The sequence below is a fragment of the Manis javanica genome, chromosome 11, assembly GCF_040802235.1.
Source record: "Manis javanica isolate MJ-LG chromosome 11, MJ_LKY, whole genome shotgun sequence".
Taxonomy (NCBI): domain Eukaryota; kingdom Metazoa; phylum Chordata; class Mammalia; order Pholidota; family Manidae; genus Manis; species Manis javanica.
Genome location: NC_133166.1, coordinates 38,899,683 through 38,917,795, shown reverse-complemented (window position 1 = coordinate 38,917,795; position 18,113 = coordinate 38,899,683). Strand labels below are relative to the sequence as shown.

The following is an 18,113-nucleotide window of genomic DNA, read 5'->3' as shown; positions in this document are numbered from 1 at the left end:
GAGCCTGATAGTAAAGAAATGGACATAAAATTATAGCAGACCTTGTCTCAAAATTATCTTGGAGGCAAACTGGGTTTAAAATATCTGCAAAATATATTCCAAGCCACCCTCAAGCTGATAAAAGAAAGGTGGTCAGTAGAACCCAGTATAACCCATATCTGACTACAGATGATAAATGTAGAGTGAAACAGTACCAGTGAGGCAGAGACTTCCAGCCCTTCCCCAGAGGACTCTGCGTCATGGAAAATGACATTGATGAGCACAAAGTTGTGCAGAACAGACAGCCAAGGGGACAGGAAGAAGATCAGAGTCCATCAGGGAAGGCTTCCTGCAGGAAGTGAATTCCAAGGGTTTTCAGAGAGGAGTATTGAGCCAGGGAGTTACATAATCAGGGGGATACTCCATAGATAGCCTTCAAGCATGATGCAAGGCAGCTGAATCAGGGGCCTGATCTGTTCTCTTAGGACCCTGGTCCTCAGTCTCAATTGCCCTTCCCTCCTCTGTCACTCCTTTTCACTCACTTCTTCCTCCTTCCCGATCAGAGTGTATATGAAGGAGCCAAATGCGTATCACCCTGCCTTCCATCCCTCCTCCTCTGCCCTGGGCTCCCTGTTGTGGGCAATATAGAAGGAGGCCTGTCCCTAGCCCTTCTCAGCCTGGGCTGCTCACAGAAGCAACAGTTCCCTTGGAGGGCAGGTGCTGACTGGACAGGAGGAAGAGGGAATCTTCAGGGATGATGGGTATGCTGCACATCCCAGGAGAGCCAGGGAGCAGCCCCAGGTGGGATATAGTCTGTTGCCAGATTCTGAGCCACAAGTCAAATGCTGGGGAAAGAAATCAGGCAGAAACAGGTCAGTGTGCACTCGACTCACTGGGGAGGCTTCCTGGAGGAGGCATGAGCTGAGGCAGGTCTTGGTAGGACAGGAGGCCACAGCTCACAGAGAATGAGCAGGCAGGGCTGTCCAGGAAGGAGGAGCAGGGGAGACAGAGTGCATGTGGCTGGGAGGTAAGGCAGAGAAGGGCAGAGAAGGATTTGGGGAATCCTACGAAGCTGGGTTTCCAGTTCTTCAACCCACCCTTCCCAAGGGCTCTGGTTCTGACTCTGGGAACCTGGAAACAACATTCCAGGGGGAAGAGGACTCAGTTCCCAGTCATCCTCAAGCTGCTCTGAATTGCATTTTTCTTGTGCGCTCCAGGAACCCCTGACAGGCTAAGGAAATAGGAAGCTGACCCCTGCTGTCTGGTACGAAGAGCAGGAGCATCTCCTGCACTGGGCTGACTTAGTGGCCAAGGGTGAAGCCTTGAGCAGGGCCAGCAGCAACGAGGAGGAGGGTGTCTGCTCAGGGCACCTGGTGCTCTCTGTCCTTCAGCTATTTCCACAGTCTGCCACAACTCTGCGGCAGGCCCCTCTTACTGCTGCCATGTCCCAATGGAAGAAACAGGGTCAGAGTGGTTAAGACACTGACTGGGGACCGCGTGGGGAGAAGGTGGCAGAGCACAATATTTCAACCAGGCCTCTCTGTCTCCGAATCCTTCCTCTTTCCAGAGAACCATGGTTTCCTTAAGGTGTGTGACCTCAGAATGGTAAGCCTGTCATGTTTTGGGGGATTTTACCCATGACTGAGGACCTTTGTTGACAGCCCACCCTGGGCCCCAGGCTTCTAGCAGTTCACTGGCACAAGGCAGTAAGAGCATGAGCCATCCTTGGCCCAGGACCAGGCTCTGTCCCGTGTACTCCATTGATGACCCAGGTGACCACTTACCTGCACTCATGCCAGGCTCTAACCCCTCCAAGTGCGTAGTACAACCTATGCAAAATGAGGAAATGATGCTTTTTTCAGAAGGTTGTAGCAAGGGTCTAGTGTAAGAAGGTATTAGAAAGCACATGGCACATAGTAGGTATGCAGCTGATATTTATTAAATCTGAATTCAGGAGGTCAGACCCTTTTCAACCTTGACTCCTAGTCCCGTCTGGCTTTCTTTTCTTTCCCATTCCACCTGACTTCCTGGCTCACACTCTGCTCCCTTTCCTGGCAAAGGAGCCTCAGACCTAGCTAATGTTTCCAAATGCAAACTCTGCCTTCCCTGCCTCTGACTCAGTTTGCCTGACTCTCCCATCCATCCCTGCAGTGCCAGGATCTTCCCAGCCTGTGGGATCACTGCTCCAGGGTTCGTGCAGTATACAAGAAAAATGCAGTTCAGAGCAGCTTGAGGATGAGTGGGGCTTCCCCACAGAACTGAGTCCTCTTCCCTCTGGCAGGTTGTTTGCAGGTCCCCAGAGTCAGACCTAGAGCCCTTGGGAAGGGTGGGTTAAAGAACTGGAAACCAATCACAGGGGGTTAAATCTCAGGGTGGGGGCCATGGTGGAGGACAGACCTCATAGCGGGGCACACAGGAACTAGAGGCCTCCCTAGCCTCAGGCGGGAGCATATCTAGCTGTGAAGCCCAGCTTCTCCCCACCCCCACCCCTTGAGTGCACAAAGAGCAGAGCTGGTGACAAATGGGGCCATCAGGGACAAGCTAGAACCAGGCACAGGCCGCCATGGTAGCCTAGGCTGAGTGCTGGCACCAGAGACATGGTAAGGCTGAAGCCAGAGGCAGGCAGACAACAGAAGCACAAAATCCTTTGTGGTCAGGTGGGTGTGTACCCACCATAGGCTAAGTCTGAATTCTAGCACCAGATGGAGTGGGGAGAACCATGAGAGTGGACAAGGCCCCAGTCCTAGAAGGCAAATGACCAAGACAGAGAGCTGCCTGCCAGGGCACCAGGCCAAAGGCCAGGTGCTGGGATTGGGCCGGCGTCAGAGCCAGACAAGCAGCAACGAGGAAGAGTGTTGTTAAAACTCAACGATATTAGGTGACACTGTATGTTAACACTTACGCACCAAGTGCAAGGCATCCTTCAAAGGGCCTTATGTTTATTCAGCACCATGATAGTATGAGCGGGGCACTGCTACTGGTCCTGTTTATAGAAGAGAGAACTGAGGCACAGAGAGTTGAAGTAAAGCTCCTGACCTCCCCCACGACTGGCAGCATCATCGTTCCTAACATCCGTAAGTTTGAAATCAGCCATTTGGGAGCACTGACACCATGGAAACTGGCAAACGCCACAAATTAGGGCTTTAAATTTTTTATTTAGTATTTTTTTCCTGAGAACCAGTTTACTAGTATACCCCAAGACTCATCATAGAGTCTTCATGGATCTCACCTATCTGGTGAAAGAAGAGCTGTATTAACTGAGAAGCAGGTAATGCCTGACACACAAGATGATGGTAACAAACATTTTCCGGAGCTTTCTGGGTCTTTTTCTAGCATTTTCCTTGCATCTGATGTAAAAACTTCATGTGAGGATCAAAATTCATTTAATCTTCTTAAGGAACCCTCTGATGTAGAGACACTGTTATCCCCATTTCATAGATGAAGAAACTGAGGCACAGAGAAGTCAAGTATCTGGCCCAGGATCGGGTAGTCAGGGGAGGACCCCTGATTCATACGTGAGCAGCCCAATCCCAGAGCCCATGCTTTGTGGTGTTTTTAATGATTTCATACATGCTCAAACTCTAGCCCATATTTCATTTATTTTTTTGAGAAAGATGTCTTGAGTACCTGCCTGGTGCCAGATAGAGTATGAGGCAGGGGAAACAGGAAGGTCCATGTCAGAGGCTGTACACTGAATAGTTTAAATAAAGCTTGGGCCTGGGGTTGAGGCAAACTGAGTCTGATGCTTGGTTCTGCCACTCACCAACTGTGTGACCCTGAGCAAGTGACTCAGTCTCTCCTAGTCCCAGTCTCCGCAAGTGTAGGCGGGGGATACTGACTGTGTTTAGCTCATAGGGTTAGAGTGAGAAGTGAATGAAGTAATGCAGGTACATGGCATGGTATCCAGCACACAGTAGGCACTCCTAAAAGGAGGTAGCCATGATTGTAAACCCCAGGTTTGCGTATAGGTAGCCCCGCATGAGTCCGAGATACGGGCATTGATAGATGATTACCAATCAGAGGTGAGAGCAGCCAGGGGAATACTAGGTCTTCCTAAAGAGGGTTGGGGGGTTCTGCAGGAGAGGTGGCAGGGGAACAGGATCTTGAAAGGGTTTAAAGCAGAGAAAGAACAAAGGGGTTTTTCCAGTGAAGCAGAAAGTGCTTTCCAAGGCTTATAGGTAGCAGTGAGCGTCTAACTGAATGAAGATACCAGAACACCCCCATGAGAGGTGTGATCGCGCCTTCATGTTTATGATTGTTTTCTCATTGTAAACTAAACTGTACCTGGGGGAGGGGAGCTTTAGAGAGAGGGAGCAGAATGGAGTGTTTCCAAGTCTTAGAGAACAGAGGGTTAAACCAGATGACCTTTGAACTCTGAAATCCTGCTCTTTAGTTGATATCTGGGCTCCACCATATGCATAGGACTATCTGATCGTCACAGCTGAACCTGGCAACCATCAGTAAATGGCTGGGGTGGATCTGCCCTCCACACTGGAAGGCTGGGCAAACTCTAGCCCATATTTCATTTATTTTTTTGAGAAAGATGTCTTGAGTACCTGCCTGGTGCCAGATAGAGTATGAGGCAGGGGAAACAGGAAGGTCCATGTCAGAGGCTGTACACTGAATAGTTTAAATAAAGCTTTGGTCCACTGCCAGGCTTCATGGACCAAGGCCTTGTTTCCCTGGTGCTGAGAGCACCCTCTGCTGGTTCCCTGCTGCTCCACCACCATCCACTTCATTAAACTTTGGCAGCCCTGGAATTGAAGGTTGACCTTAAGGAAAGACCTATAAAAGGCAATAAATTCAATTCCTTTGATTTTCATTTGGGGCTACTAGGACTCAGAGGAAATGACTGGCCCAAGGTCACATGGTGGCCTAGGACTAGAGCCCAGGGCTGGCCAGTGAGTGCATTTGTTGCTCTAATAATGGAACACAGCTGCCATCATCCCACTCCTTACTCAAGCCAGTCTCCCAAGGAGGCATCCCTGGGCTGCTGCTTCGGGTGGAGAGACCTAAGGACATGGTTCAGAGCAGGACATCCAGTCACTGTATCCCTGGCGAGGGCACACAAAGCTAATGGCCCCATGACAGTGAGCTTCAGGGCCTTAGTAAGGGGCCAGGCAAGATGGAGTTACCTCGGCTCCTCCACTGTGAGCCTGGCAGAGTCAGCTCATTCCCTGAACTTTAGTTTCTTCATCTGTAAAATGGGGTTGCTTCCTCATGGACCTATGGTGAGGATTTGTTAGAACATACAGCACAGGTGCTGTAGTCTGCTGTTTCATTCATGTTCATCTCTTCCTGTTTTCAGAGCATTGTTTTCAACAAAGGCTGGAAGCCAGAAGAGAAAGGGCTCAGGAACGTGGCCAGTGAGGGGCAGATCTGTCATTACTAGCTATGAGGCCTGGGGCAGACCAGGGTACTCCTCTGAATCTTCATTTCCTCATCTAGAAAATACAAGTGTGAAAGTATGGTCCTTCTAGAGCTGCTCTTAAGAATTCAGGGCCGCCTTACCTCTCTGGAAGGAAGGAGATAGAGAAGCAAAACAAGAAGGAAAAATGTCACAACAAGCATTTCAGTCAATTTCCCTGTCCCATGTCATATTCCTTTTCTACATTCCCCTTGTCAGACTGAATTCCTCCCCATTCCTTGAATGTGCCCTGCTTTTTGTCAACTCTGGGCCCATTCACATCCTCCCCTTCTGCCTGGAACACCCCACCTGCCCCTGTCTTATTCCACAGCTGCTGACCCTGCTCCTCCTTCAAGCCTCCTCACAGCTCCCTTCCTGGGAATCCTGTTAAGGGCCTGGTCAGCACTCCCACAGCACCCTGAATTTCTCCCATCAAATAGGACACCAGCGGCCAAGCATGGCCATTGCCATTTGCTTACCTGAATTCCCATCATTCTGTGAGAAGCTCTAGTTCATGGTATTCCCAGGGTCTTGGACCAGGGCCTGCACGCGGTAGGTGTTAGCTAAATACCAGCTGAACAAATGAATAGGCCAGACTCTGAATTAGACTCACATGAAAGATGGAAAACTGTGTTGCCTGAGCCCCTCTGTGGGCCAGGCCTCTCCAGCTCCCTCCTATCTTCCCTTCCCTTGGGTCTCTGCCCCACCTACAACCTGGTCTCCCACCCGCAGAGCAAGTAAGGAGAAGTCACTTATCTGGGCACATCCCAAGAAGAGAACACTCAGACCCTGTGTTTGGGATCCAGAACAGTCCAAGTTTGCAGTCTGCTCAGACATGGGGACAGATGGCTGGACAGTGGGCAGCTGGGCAGGGCGGGTAGGCAGCTTGGCAGGATGGAAATAGCAGTGAACTGAGCATTGGGAGTCCTGGGCTCAGAGCCTGCCTGCTCCACAAGTTTGCCGCCTGCATCAGTCTGAGTTCTTCAGTTGCCAGCAACAGAAACTAAGTAACGTGGGCAAAAATAGCCATTTATTAGAAGGTTTTGGAATATGGAAGAGAATGACATATAACTGACTTCTGGTCTTGGACCCTCCCTGTGGCAAGGAACAGACAGAGCACCAGGGGAAGGGAAAGGTAACTCCCAAAGGAAATCTGGATTTTGTTAACTACCTGAAAACAACTGTTCACACACTGTGTATGACCTGAGGCAAGTCATTTTAACCTCTCTTGCCTCAGTTTCCCCCTCTGGATGTTCTAAAGCTGGCCTCTTCTCCATTCATATCTCCTGTGTGCTTTTTGCTAAGAAAGCTTCTTGCCCTGGCCCCAGATGGCACCTTTGCCCATGCTGACTCCTTGGGAATGCGTTAGGAGCCAGAATGCATATGCTTCCCTGCAGCTCACCCCATAGAGAAGGGCGAGCTGCCTCCACGTGCCTGCTCTGGGACCCGTGACTTGTTTGCATGAGATGGTCAGCTCAGTCATTTGCTTTCCATGAAACCAGCATGAGCTCTGCCCTCTGTGCTGAGCATACTGGATGGCTTTATGGGCCACTTTCTGGCTGTGGTCTGGCCATTTTTTCTAGATTGGCAAACTCCTACCTAGATTCTCCTCCACCCCTGAGTCCCCCCAGCCGCTAACCCTGAGACCCTGCCAATGCCCTCCATTTGACCTTTTGCATCTTTATTAACAGGCTTAGGCCCTGAACACCTGGGATGCAGAGGTGGCTGAGGGGGTGGGGATGCTCTCAAGTCATTGGAACCTGTGGGGGGCAGGTGCAGAAACAGCTAACTATAGTTGCAGAACAAAGTAAGAGGCGGAGAGGAGTGTGAGCCAGGGGCTGTGGGGGAGCTCAGAGATAGGAGAGCTTAATTCCTCCCCAGAGATCAGGGAGTGCTCCATGGAAGAGGTGACATTGAGAATGAGTAAGATTTGGCAGAAGAGGAAAAGGAAATTCCAGGCTGAGGAAATAGCATCGACAAAGGCTTATAAGTGGGAGTGGATAGGTTTGATTCAGAAAATAGAGATGTCTGGTGGGACAGGAGCTTTGGAAGGGTAGAAGGAGCTCCATGGTGATGGTGAGAGGTGTCTGAGGGCTCTGGGGCCCCAGGAAGCATGAAGCCCAAGATAGAGGGCATGTCTGCCTGGGGTTGGATCAGCAGGTTCCTGAGGGATGAGCCTCACACCCAGGAATCCTGACTTTAGCCTTCCAGCTCCTCACCCCTCACCCACCTGAGAAGGGGGCACAGGCTCCTCTGCCTCCTTCCCCAAACCTGTCAGCTATTTCTCTGCATAAATCTGGGGTAAAGCTGGCAGCCACTCCAGGATGTAACAGCACCCACCCATCCCCCTCCAATCCGCCAGGCAGAGGTGAGGTGCTCCTAGCCCTGTCCAGAGAGGCCTCTGTTAGAACACTTCACCCAGCCCCCTGCAGCTGTCTGCTCTGTGTCTCTCCCACCAGCCATGAGCTCTGGCAAGACTAGGTGGGCTGGTCCAGGCCGGGTCTCCGGCACCCAGCCCTGCTGGAGTAGCTGCATGGTATGCATTGCCTTCACACACACAAATGAACAGATGGCAGTGATAACATCATCTTGGGGCTGCAAGGGGCTTGGAGTCTGACCACTTTATTTTATAGATGAGGCCCCAGGAGCCCAGGGTGAGAGAGGATTACCCAAAGTCATGAGCATGTTGAGAGCAGAGTTTAAAAGAGAAGTTTGATTTATGGCAGCACTGTTCACAAGTCAAAAGGTGGAAATAACCTAGACATCCATCACTTGATGAATGGATAGATAAAATGTAATGTAGCCACACAGTGGATATTATTGAGCCATAAACAGGAGTAAAGTACTGGTACATGTTAAACATGCTCAGTGAAAGAAGCCAGACACAAAAGGCCCCATACTGTATGATTTCATTTATGTGAAATATCCACAAGAGGCAAATCTGTAGTGTCAGGAAGCAGATGAGTGGGTGCCTGCGGCTGGGGCGGGTGGAGAAGGGGAGTGACTCCCTAGTGGGGCCAGGGTTTCCTTTAAGGGTGACACATCTGTTCTGGAATGAGATTATGGAGGTGGTTGCACAGCATTATAAATGTATTAAGCGCCACTGAATTGTCCACTTTAAAAATGGTTGAAATGGTGACTTTTATGTTATGTGAATATTTACACAAAATAAAAGTAGTAGTTTGGGAGCAGATCAGATGCCACCAGCTGGGTCTAACGTCCATTCCTCAAACACATGCCCCTGGTCCCCTTCCCATCACAGACATCTGCCCAGCCCAGGCCCTGAACTGAACCTCTCAGTTCAGGGGAAGCCCTGTGGTGAAGTGGAAGAGGGCTGCCCCACACGGGAGGCAGGATCTGTGGATGTGAGGCCTGCTTCTTGCCGATGTGCCTATGCCGAGGCTTGGCCCCCCCCACCTCCCAGCCCACTGCCCAGCCTACTTCCGGTTAGTGCCCCATATTCCCTGCATCTCAGGCCTCTGTGCCTTGCTCCTGCTGTTTGCACTACAACGGAAGTTCTTTCCCTTGTGACCCCTCATCCACCTAGAAACATCCTTTAAGAACCAGTTCCTATCTTCCCCTTGCTGAAGACTTCCTCCTCCCACCCCCTCACTACAAGCGGAGCTTCCTAAGGTATGGGGTGCATATGCCCATTAAAGCAGGTGTGGGTGCAATCATGTTTGCTCATATGTCTCCCAGAGAAGACTGGAGCTGTGTAGGGAGAGGTCTGGCTTGTCTGCCACTGTATTCGTAGGATAGCTTTGGTGCCTTGCTCCCAGGAGGCACTCAGCAAACGCTTGTTGAATGAGGCAGTGGCTTTGGGAAGGTTCTCTCCCTCCTGGACATGCTCCATCAGTGAGGGAGGGACAGGCTGGGTGATTTCCAAGTCCCTTTATCTCTGGAGTTCTCAGGTTCTAAGAGCCAGCAGTAGAGAGCCAGCCCAGCAAGTCACTGCCTGTTGTCCCAGGCCAGCTTTCTGCTCCTGTTGCCCAAAGGAGAGAGAAGGAGCCTGCATTAATCCCCTCAAAGCAGCTATTTCCGCTCTTTGCAGGGAGGAAGGAGGGCAGTGCCCAGAGACTGGGTTTCTCCCTCCAGTCTGAATGGACCATCTCTTCTCTTTGGAAATCTAACAGAAACCCTGCCCTGAACAACCTAGACATACGGTGTTGGCTGAGGTTGCCTGGAGCCCTTCAACCACAGGGTCCAACAGCACACTCTCACTCCATTTTCCTCCACAGACGAGAGGTGCTACTCTTTCAGCTTTTCTGATTATGAAATTAGTCATTTTCTAGGAAGCTTATTTATAGAGTCTGCTGTACACATGCAGCACTGAGCTATTCTGAACACAGCTTGGGGCATGGGAGGCTCAAGGTGTGAAAGCAGCTGTGAGTCACATATGGGTCCCCTTCCAGAGGTATCTCAGTACCTTGGTTCCCTTTCTGCACCTAGCCAGGGACCAGCCCTCATGGGGTGCCCTCCAGCTGGGGTGCCTTTTAGGATAGAAAAAGAAAAAGCTCAGGATTGGGAGATGGGGATAGGTGTTCTCAGTCCCAATCTCCATGGCCACCAACTCACTATATCACCTGGAGCAGGTCAGAGCCCCATTCTGTGCCTCAGTTTCCTCCTCTGCTACAAGGGGCCTTCCAGGTAGGTGACTGCTTTGGACAACACCGTGGAGGAGGGTTCCAAGTGGCATCACAGAGACCCGCCCTCAAGTCAGCTTAGATAATGGCCATGTCTGGGGCTTCTGAGGCTTTTTCAAGAAGGTCAGGGCAATGTTCACTTATTTAACAAGTATTTACTTATTGATGACCTACTATGAGCTGGGCATCATGTGAGGCTTTGAAGATACAGAAGTGGTGGTCCCTGTCCTCATATAGCTTATTTCTAATGACAGTCAAGTAGTGACATAAATTAAAATGAAATTTCAAACTGTGCCAAGTGCTATGAGTAAAGAACCCTGGGAAGTAGGGCTGGGGAAGCTCTCCAGGCAGAGAGAGAGCACATGCAAAGGTGTTGTAAAGAAAAGAGCCTGTTCAGTGTAGCTGGAATGAGAGATCAAAGAGGCAGAAAATAATGTTGGAGGGATAAGCAGGAATCAGACCATATAAGATCTAGTAAACTGTTCAAGGATGTTTATCTTTGTCTTAAGTGCAATAGGATGCCATTAAAGTATTTTTTCAGGGAAGATTATATGATAAATGAGTTTTGAAAGAGTTGAGTCTAGCACAGGCCTGTCTCACTGAGTTGTGCAGGTTGTAAACTGTATAACCTGGGAAGCCATATGTATTGGAGCCTATCTGGAGAACGTTTTGGAGGCCAGCATGAGTAGATGCTGGAGGAGTAGTCATCAAAGGACCAAGATGTAGGTGGTGGAGATGGACCGAAGTGGAGGGACTCAGAAGACATTTAAAGGGCCTTGATTCCAGCAGCCCTTTCTCCGCAGGAGAGAGGGAATTTGGAATTCTCAGAGGCTCTGCCATTTGAAGGAAAAGATAAAATAATGCAATTCCAGTTGAGAGCAGATGTCAGAGGGTCACCCTTAAACCAGACTGTCTCCTCTTAGTGTTTCAGAGCTGCATCTGGGCCCAGAATCAGCCTCAGGACCAGTCCAAGAGGCAGGATTGCAGAACTAGTGGGCAGAAAGGCAGCTGATCTCTTAGACTTCCTAGAAGTCTTATGCTAGCAAGGTTGTATTAAAGTTTCTTTTGGTTGCTAAGTTCAGAAATCAAAATCCATTGGCTGAAGCTAAAAAGTTGAAATTTATTGAAGGATCCTGGGGCATCTCATGGTCTTGACAGACACATTGGCCAATCAAGACTCAGGATGGGCAGAAACAAAGCAGCTCTGAGGCCCTTGGCAGCAGATGGTTTGGGACCATCTCTCCAGGGCACTGTGGCTACCATAGTTTAGCACCAGCAACTGCAGGCTTCAGGCCTTCCAGGAGGCATCTGAGAGGTGCAGGGGAAAGGATCTAATTAACCCCGCCTGGTTGGTGGGTCCAGCCCTGGGTCAGTCAGCTACTGCCAGGGGTCAGAGACACGAAGGGCAGGTGGGGCCACTGGAGCCCACAGCTGCGTATCAGGCCATGTCCAAAGGCGGGGAGCCCCTGTGAGCTGTGCAGTTGCCTCAGGATATGTCTGTGCTGTAGACACTTCACGGGGTCTGGCTCATCTCCAGCAACTTTTTTCCAGTTCATTGGGTAAAGAAAAGCTAGACCCCAGTATAGTCCTAGAGGGTATCCTGATGGGCTAGAAAGAGGGTTTTCTGATTTCAGAAAGAAATAGAACATTTAGAATATGTGGAAAAAATATATAGCTACCTTTTTATAGCTATCTCTGGAGAAGAGTTTTGCATACCACTTCCACTGCCTAAGGCAGAGGGCACTTGCAGGCCTTGGGGAGCTGGACACAGACTGTGTGTTACCCAGACCCCTCTGCTTGCTCACCCATGGTTCAAACCCACAGGAATTAGGAGACAAAGTGACACAGCAGTGGGAGTATGAGCCTGGGGTCCTAGACCATAATTTCATACCCAGCTCTACCCTAATGGGTTGTGTGATTTTGAACAAGTTACTTAACTTCTCTGAGTCTGTTGAATGATCCCTTATTCATGGGGTCATGATGGAGACTCAGTATGATAAGTTTGTTAAGTGCTTTGCACATAGTAAGCCCTCCTTCCATGGTAGAAATGATGGTGATGAGGATGGTTGAAGAAGCTTCTTCTGGTTATTCCACATGGAAGACACCTGCAGAATTGTGCTCCTCCTTCTGCAGTTTGGCTCCACTGTGGGTTGGTCTTTTCCTTGGTCCCCATGATGGAGTGGGGTTATTCAAAGAGACATAGTGCTAGAAACAAAGGCTTTTTATTTTTATCTTTGCTCAGGGTTTTGTCTTGATCCTGGCTCAACAGCATCATCTCACATTTTTCATCCTGCTGCAGGAGAGAGAGAACCACACTGCTGATGACTCCGAGAGAGGGTCCCTGGACATGTGCTGCAGCGAGAGGCTGCCGGGTGAGTCTTCACAGTACCCAGGTGCCCCTGGGCCCCAAATGGAGGGAGAGAACCCCAGATGACACTAGGGCAGGGGTCAAGCCTGGTTACCTGTGAACTTGCTCAAGAGGGATGACTTAGCTGGTCCCTAGGTCTTCATTTAAATGAGGATTTGTTTTCTGATCCCTGAGGTCTTTCTAACTTATCATTTGGAGCTGCTCTGGGCTCACATGCATGGAAGTGCAGGCAGCTGAGGGTGTGCTGGGAGAACAGAACAGAGAGCTGGGGAGTCCGGGTTGATCAGGCCATGACACCGAGCAGTGGTGTGTCAGGCAGCCTTCAAGAGGTAAGGTTAGGAAACACAACCTGAATGTGGCTGAACCAAGGGTAGAGTGGACAGTGTGGAGAACTACCTGACGGCCCTGTCGGGAGGCCTGGCTACAAGCATCAGCTGTGTGAGTGACCACGCTTGTGCGGAGCCTATCTGGCTAAACCATGGCCATTACAGTCACCCCAGAGACGACATCAGGGCACTCCTGTCCATCGGGTGGCAGCATGTCCCAGTTGTAGACCAAATACTCAGGTCAAATACCCAGGAATAAAGGAAAGGAGGTTGGGGAAGTTTTTAATGCTTTTTTGTTTGTTTTTAAAGAACGGTGTTTTTTTTCCCCTTCTTATAACATATATCTGTTGGAGAAATATTAGAAAATAAAGACAAGTGAAAAAAAAACCAGAAAAGTAAGTGATGATAATCCCACAACACAGCGTACATTTCCCTATCTCTTCTTCTGAACCTTTTTGTTCAAAAGCAGCCTCTTGAATTCTAACTTTGAGGTTCCCAAACCTGTAGCTTGTCAGAAACCTCATGATTGGCAAGGAAATATAGAGTGGTGTCCTCAGTGACACTCCTTAAGATAGACGTTGAAAACAACTAGGTATGACTCTGGAGTGATGACTCTAAAATAAGCAGTGATTTCAGTCACAGCGGGGAGCCAGTGCTCTAGCTGCTGATGAAGCGCCTCAGGCCTCCAGGAGTGAGCCCTCTGAGCAATTCACGCCTTATCCAGTAGGGCGCGCCATTGCTCAGAACACTTTGGACGGCCCGTTGAGATGCCCCAGGATGGGTGTCATCTTACAGGGGTCGTTGTGGGGTCATGAAATAGCTAGTTTGAAGAAAAGAATTCTCCAAAGGGATATATAGAGCTATCTGCACAATCTGAAAGGCTGTCTTGTGGAGGGGGCAGCATAGTCATGCTGTGTGTATTTTAGGAGGCCAGCATAAATCCAATACATAGAAATTAAAGAGGCCTGTGGCCCATAGGATGCAGAACTTTCTTTCCAACCCTAAAAGTGATCCAGCCATAGAACTTGATAATTCAAGAGGAAGACAATGAGTGCTCCATCACTGGGAGCATTCAAACACTGTCTGGATAGACATTGGAGAGGAAATTTCCACAATAGGTGGGAAGTCGAGATGACATCAAAAATCCCTTTCAACCATTAAACAGTTCTGTGATTCAGATATGAGTCATAGAATTCGGAGATGGTTCTACAACCAGGGATGGCCCCACTGGCTCGAAAAAAATCCACGGAAAATAGGACATGACATATAGGCGTCCAGAGAGTAGCATGGTGTAGAAGAAAGCATAGGGTTTGGCATTTGAATCTGGCTGTTCTCCTTACAGGCTGTGTGTTTATAGACAAGTCACTTACCTTGCCGGGCCTCTAGTCCTCATTTATAAGTGGAAAGAACAACAATATGAATATTCATCCTCACAGCAATATAAATATCCTTACAAGGATTAAATAAATGTAATCACATCAGCATTCATTCAGGAAGTACTTACTGAGCACCAACTATGTGTCAGGTACTGTACTAGGTGCTAGGGACATAGTGATAAATAAAATAGACATAGTCTCTGCTCTACTTGGAGCTGCTCCTGGAAAATGGGATGAAGCCACAGCAGAGAGGCTACAGTAATAAGCATAACATGTTTAATCCCAGCCCTCTCTCACATTCCTCCCTGGAAGCCAGCAACCAGTGTAGAATGGAAGAGGAGCTTTGGTCATCTCCATTGGAACTGGCACATTGCCTTCCTGGTGCCTGGCACTGTTCTAAGTGCTTTTATGTGTATGCCTCATGTAATCCTCTCCAATGCTCCAAGAAATCTGGATCATTTGTTCTCCCCATCCTAGAGATGAGAGGACCAAGGTCCAGGGAGGTTAGGGAGTCTGTCCAAGGTCACTTAGCTAGTACTTGGTGGAGTGAGGATTTGCCCAGGTAGCCTGTCTCCAGAGCACATGCTCTGGGTCACTCCCTCATTCTGCCTCCACTGTCACCACAGAGCTACCATCATCCTCCGGCACGCTGTGGACTGCAGCAGGTAGGCCTAAGGTGTGTCTGTCCCCAAGCAGAAGTTTGGAGGAGACGGGCGATGTCACTGTGCCTGTCCCCATCTGTGTCCTTCCCTGGAAAGCCCCACCTGCTAGGGACCAGGGATGTTAATGCCTCTCAAAACTCCCATGATGCCATCTTGATGTGATATTGAAATAAGCTTTTGTCTCTTTACGCCATGGGACCATGAACTCTTTGAAGGCAAGTACCTGTCTGTTTCATCCTCCATGTCCAGCATTCATGAACTCATTGCTTCATTCATTCACTGACTATTCATTGAGCACCTACATGTGCTGGGTACTCTCATAAGCACTGGAGATTCAACAATGAATCAAACTGAGAAAACTCCCACCCTCACAGGACAGCATTCATTGTGTCCTGGTTGAGAGTAGGGATTCTGGGCCCAGGCTTGGCTCCACCACTTACCACTGGGGTGATTACCAGGAAGCTACTTAACCTCTCTGTGCTTCCCATTTACAAAATGACAAGAATAGTATTCACTCCCATGTAGAGTTGTTAGAGGATTAAATGAATTAATAGAGAACTCAGAGCAGTGTGTGGCATGTAGCAAGTAATATAAAGGCATTTGCTATTAAGGGAAAGACAATAAAATAAATAAGTAAAATATATAATAGTATGGCAGATGGTAAAAAGTGCTATGAAGAAAATCAAAGCCAAGGAGGGAAGGTGGGGAAGGACTCAGGGGTGGTTTGGCATTGTAAATAGGGTGGTCCTGGAACCTGGCAAAGAGCAGGTTTCTGCAAATGTGCATCAGCCCAAACCGCTGACCTGAGCAGCACCTTGGATATAAAAGGAAATGGAGGTATAAAGGCCAAGAGAATTGGGGTGCTGGGCCTTAAGAAGGAGCCCATGGGCACAGCAAGCAATTACATAATGATGGTGTAAAAATACAGCTCTTGAGTAATCTCTCCCTCTCCCTACTGCCTTCCCGCTGGGCAAGAAGAGAGACGAGATAGAGTGAGGGCCAGATGTTCCCTTGGTGACTCATACATTCCCACACGCACTGCCGGTGGGGGCAATATGGCTAACGCTCTCGGCCATGGTCACTTGGACCAGAGCCAGCACCAGGCGGGTCATATAGTCCTCCCAGATTGAGATTTCTGGGTGGAGACATCCTCAGGCATTGCCAGCCACTGCCCCTCACCCCACCCCGAGCCCGCAGCTGTCCCCGGGACAAGACGTGCACCGTCACACCCCTGGGGCACCCTATGCATGTGCTCACACACTTGTGTTTGCTCTCATTTGTCACAGCCTTTCACTCACGTGCACATACGCACATACCCACGCACAGGTACCCAGGCGTGCACCCTCTGTCGCGTGCCACCTTGTCACACACCCACCTTTAAGCTCCCTTGCCTGCAAGCTTCTTCCTCTTGCACACTCAGGATCTCTTAGCTCCAGGACTCCATCATCCACCCCCTTCCACAGACATGCTCTTAGTGACAGACAGACTTGCTTGTTCTCCCATTCTGAGTTAGGTCTCTTCCTCTCTCGCAACCGCATCCCCTTGTCACGCGCATACAGACAAGCAAGTGCACTCCTTCCCTTCCGTGCTCTGTTACCTGCTCGGTTACACCCAGTGCACAGGGACTGTGGCAGGCACTGGTGTTTCCCAGCGTCATCGCCAGTCCACACACACATATTTTTCTTCTCCTTCGTGCACACACCTTTTCACATGGTCACTCTCCTTTCCTGCTCTTTCAGACCCCTTTACTTGCTCTATTACTTGCTCACTATCACCCAAACACATTTATACATTCACGCTCACACTCCCTGCTTCTTTGTGTGTAGGTGTTCACATTTGCAAGAAACCAGGCAACCCTGCTGATGGTGGGGCTTCTGCTCCTTCCCAGCCAGCAAGAGTGAGGGCCTCGCCTGGAACTAGCAGCTTCCTCAGGGGCACTTGGCAGAGGCAGGGGGTAGGCAAGGTAACATAGTGTCAATGTTGTTTCCACATCATCAAGTGCTGCTCACAGTATCTCCAGGGGGCCAGCTCATGGGCAGGTCTACTCCTAAGATTTGCACACCGAGGCCAGACTGCAAGTGCGGCCCCTAGTGGTGCACCATGCCCTTGCTCAGCCCTGAACGCAAGGGCCCTTGTGTGCATGCACGTGGGCACATCAGTCTGCGTGTCCAAGCATGGTCCACACCCAGCCCAGTAGCTGCTCTCTGGCCACTCTCAAACCTAAAGATACCCAAGCAGGAGGCTGTGTCCATCCCTTGAAGGGTGTGCCTGCACCCATGCAGGCTTCAAGCCATTTGGGCAGGGAGCTGTGGAGTCCTCATAGCCAGAGGATGGCCTGGAAAAGGGAGCGTGGGCACGCCTCCTGGGTACTGTGCAGTTACTGCCCCATGGGGAGGGTCATGGCCAAAGGCAAGGGAGCAGAGGGCCCAGGTCTACTCACTGCACCCTCGCCACTGCACAGGAGGAAACCTCGGCTTATGTGCCTCCGAAGGGACTGTGTGAGAATTTCCATGAGCAGAACCACCAGTTTTCAGACTTCTATTTCTACTTCCCAGACTGGTTGTACTGCCAAGGATATGGAAGGCGGCGGAGCAGGGAGAACCAGGAGGAGTGGTGTGGGTGGGATGGGTAAAGGCTGGGGGGATCAGCAGGGCCCACGCATGCTGGGCCTTTATTGGTGGCCATGACAAGGATTTTGGTCTTTGGCGGAAGAACAAAGGGAAGCCATTGAATTAAATTAAAGCAGGGGCTCAGATTTGTCTTTTAAAAAATAGCAGCAGTGAATCTTTAGCACTGGAAAGGCCCTTAAAGACCCCTAGTCATGCTCTTTGGCTTCACAGAAGGCCTCTGAGGCCCAGGGAGGCAGCGAGATGTCCGGGGCCACACACACACTGGAGGTGGAACTAGGACTACTGCGCTCGCCCGCCCATCTCAGGACACTGTGTCGGCAGTGTGAGCTTCCCTGGCTGCGGAGGGCCATCTGAGGGTGGCTCACTCTAGGCTTGGGATGTGTTGGTCTGCTGTCTTGGTGATCTTGGATCGCTCGTCCTTGCTTGCTGTCACCTGGGCTGTCCTAGACATCTGAGGGCACTTGTCAGGACCCAGGCATCTGCTGCCATGGGGCTTCGGCTTCAGCCTTCAGATACTCACAGGCAGCCCCTGTGAAACTTCCCTTGCTGGCTTAACAAGCAGGAACTGAACCGGAGGGTTAAAGATGCACATGCGATCCTGGCTCTGCTCTCACTCTCTGGACCTCAGTTTCCTCATCTGTGCAGCAGGAGGGTGGAACGAGATGCTCTCTCGTCTTTCCCTTCCTCCCCACGCATGAGTGTATAAGCGTATAAGCACTTGA

The 18,113-nt window shown here is 50.1% G+C and overlaps 1 protein-coding gene across 2 annotated transcripts in view; it reads left to right on the top strand.

Moving 5' to 3' along the window:
• Window positions 1-18,113, top strand: part of PTPN5 (protein tyrosine phosphatase non-receptor type 5) — a 51,167-nt gene that overhangs the window by 9,423 nt on the left and 23,631 nt on the right. Inside the window, exon 2 of one of the 2 annotated variants that reach the window (XM_017671477.3) lies at window positions 12,329-12,401. In XM_017671477.3, coding sequence (XP_017526966.2) covers window positions 12,377-12,401 — 25 coding nt within the window. In that variant the 5' untranslated portion in view covers window positions 12,329-12,376. Of the gene's footprint in view, window positions 1-12,271; window positions 12,402-18,113 lie in introns of both variants that reach the window. The other variant, XM_073216310.1, reaches the window with a different exon arrangement.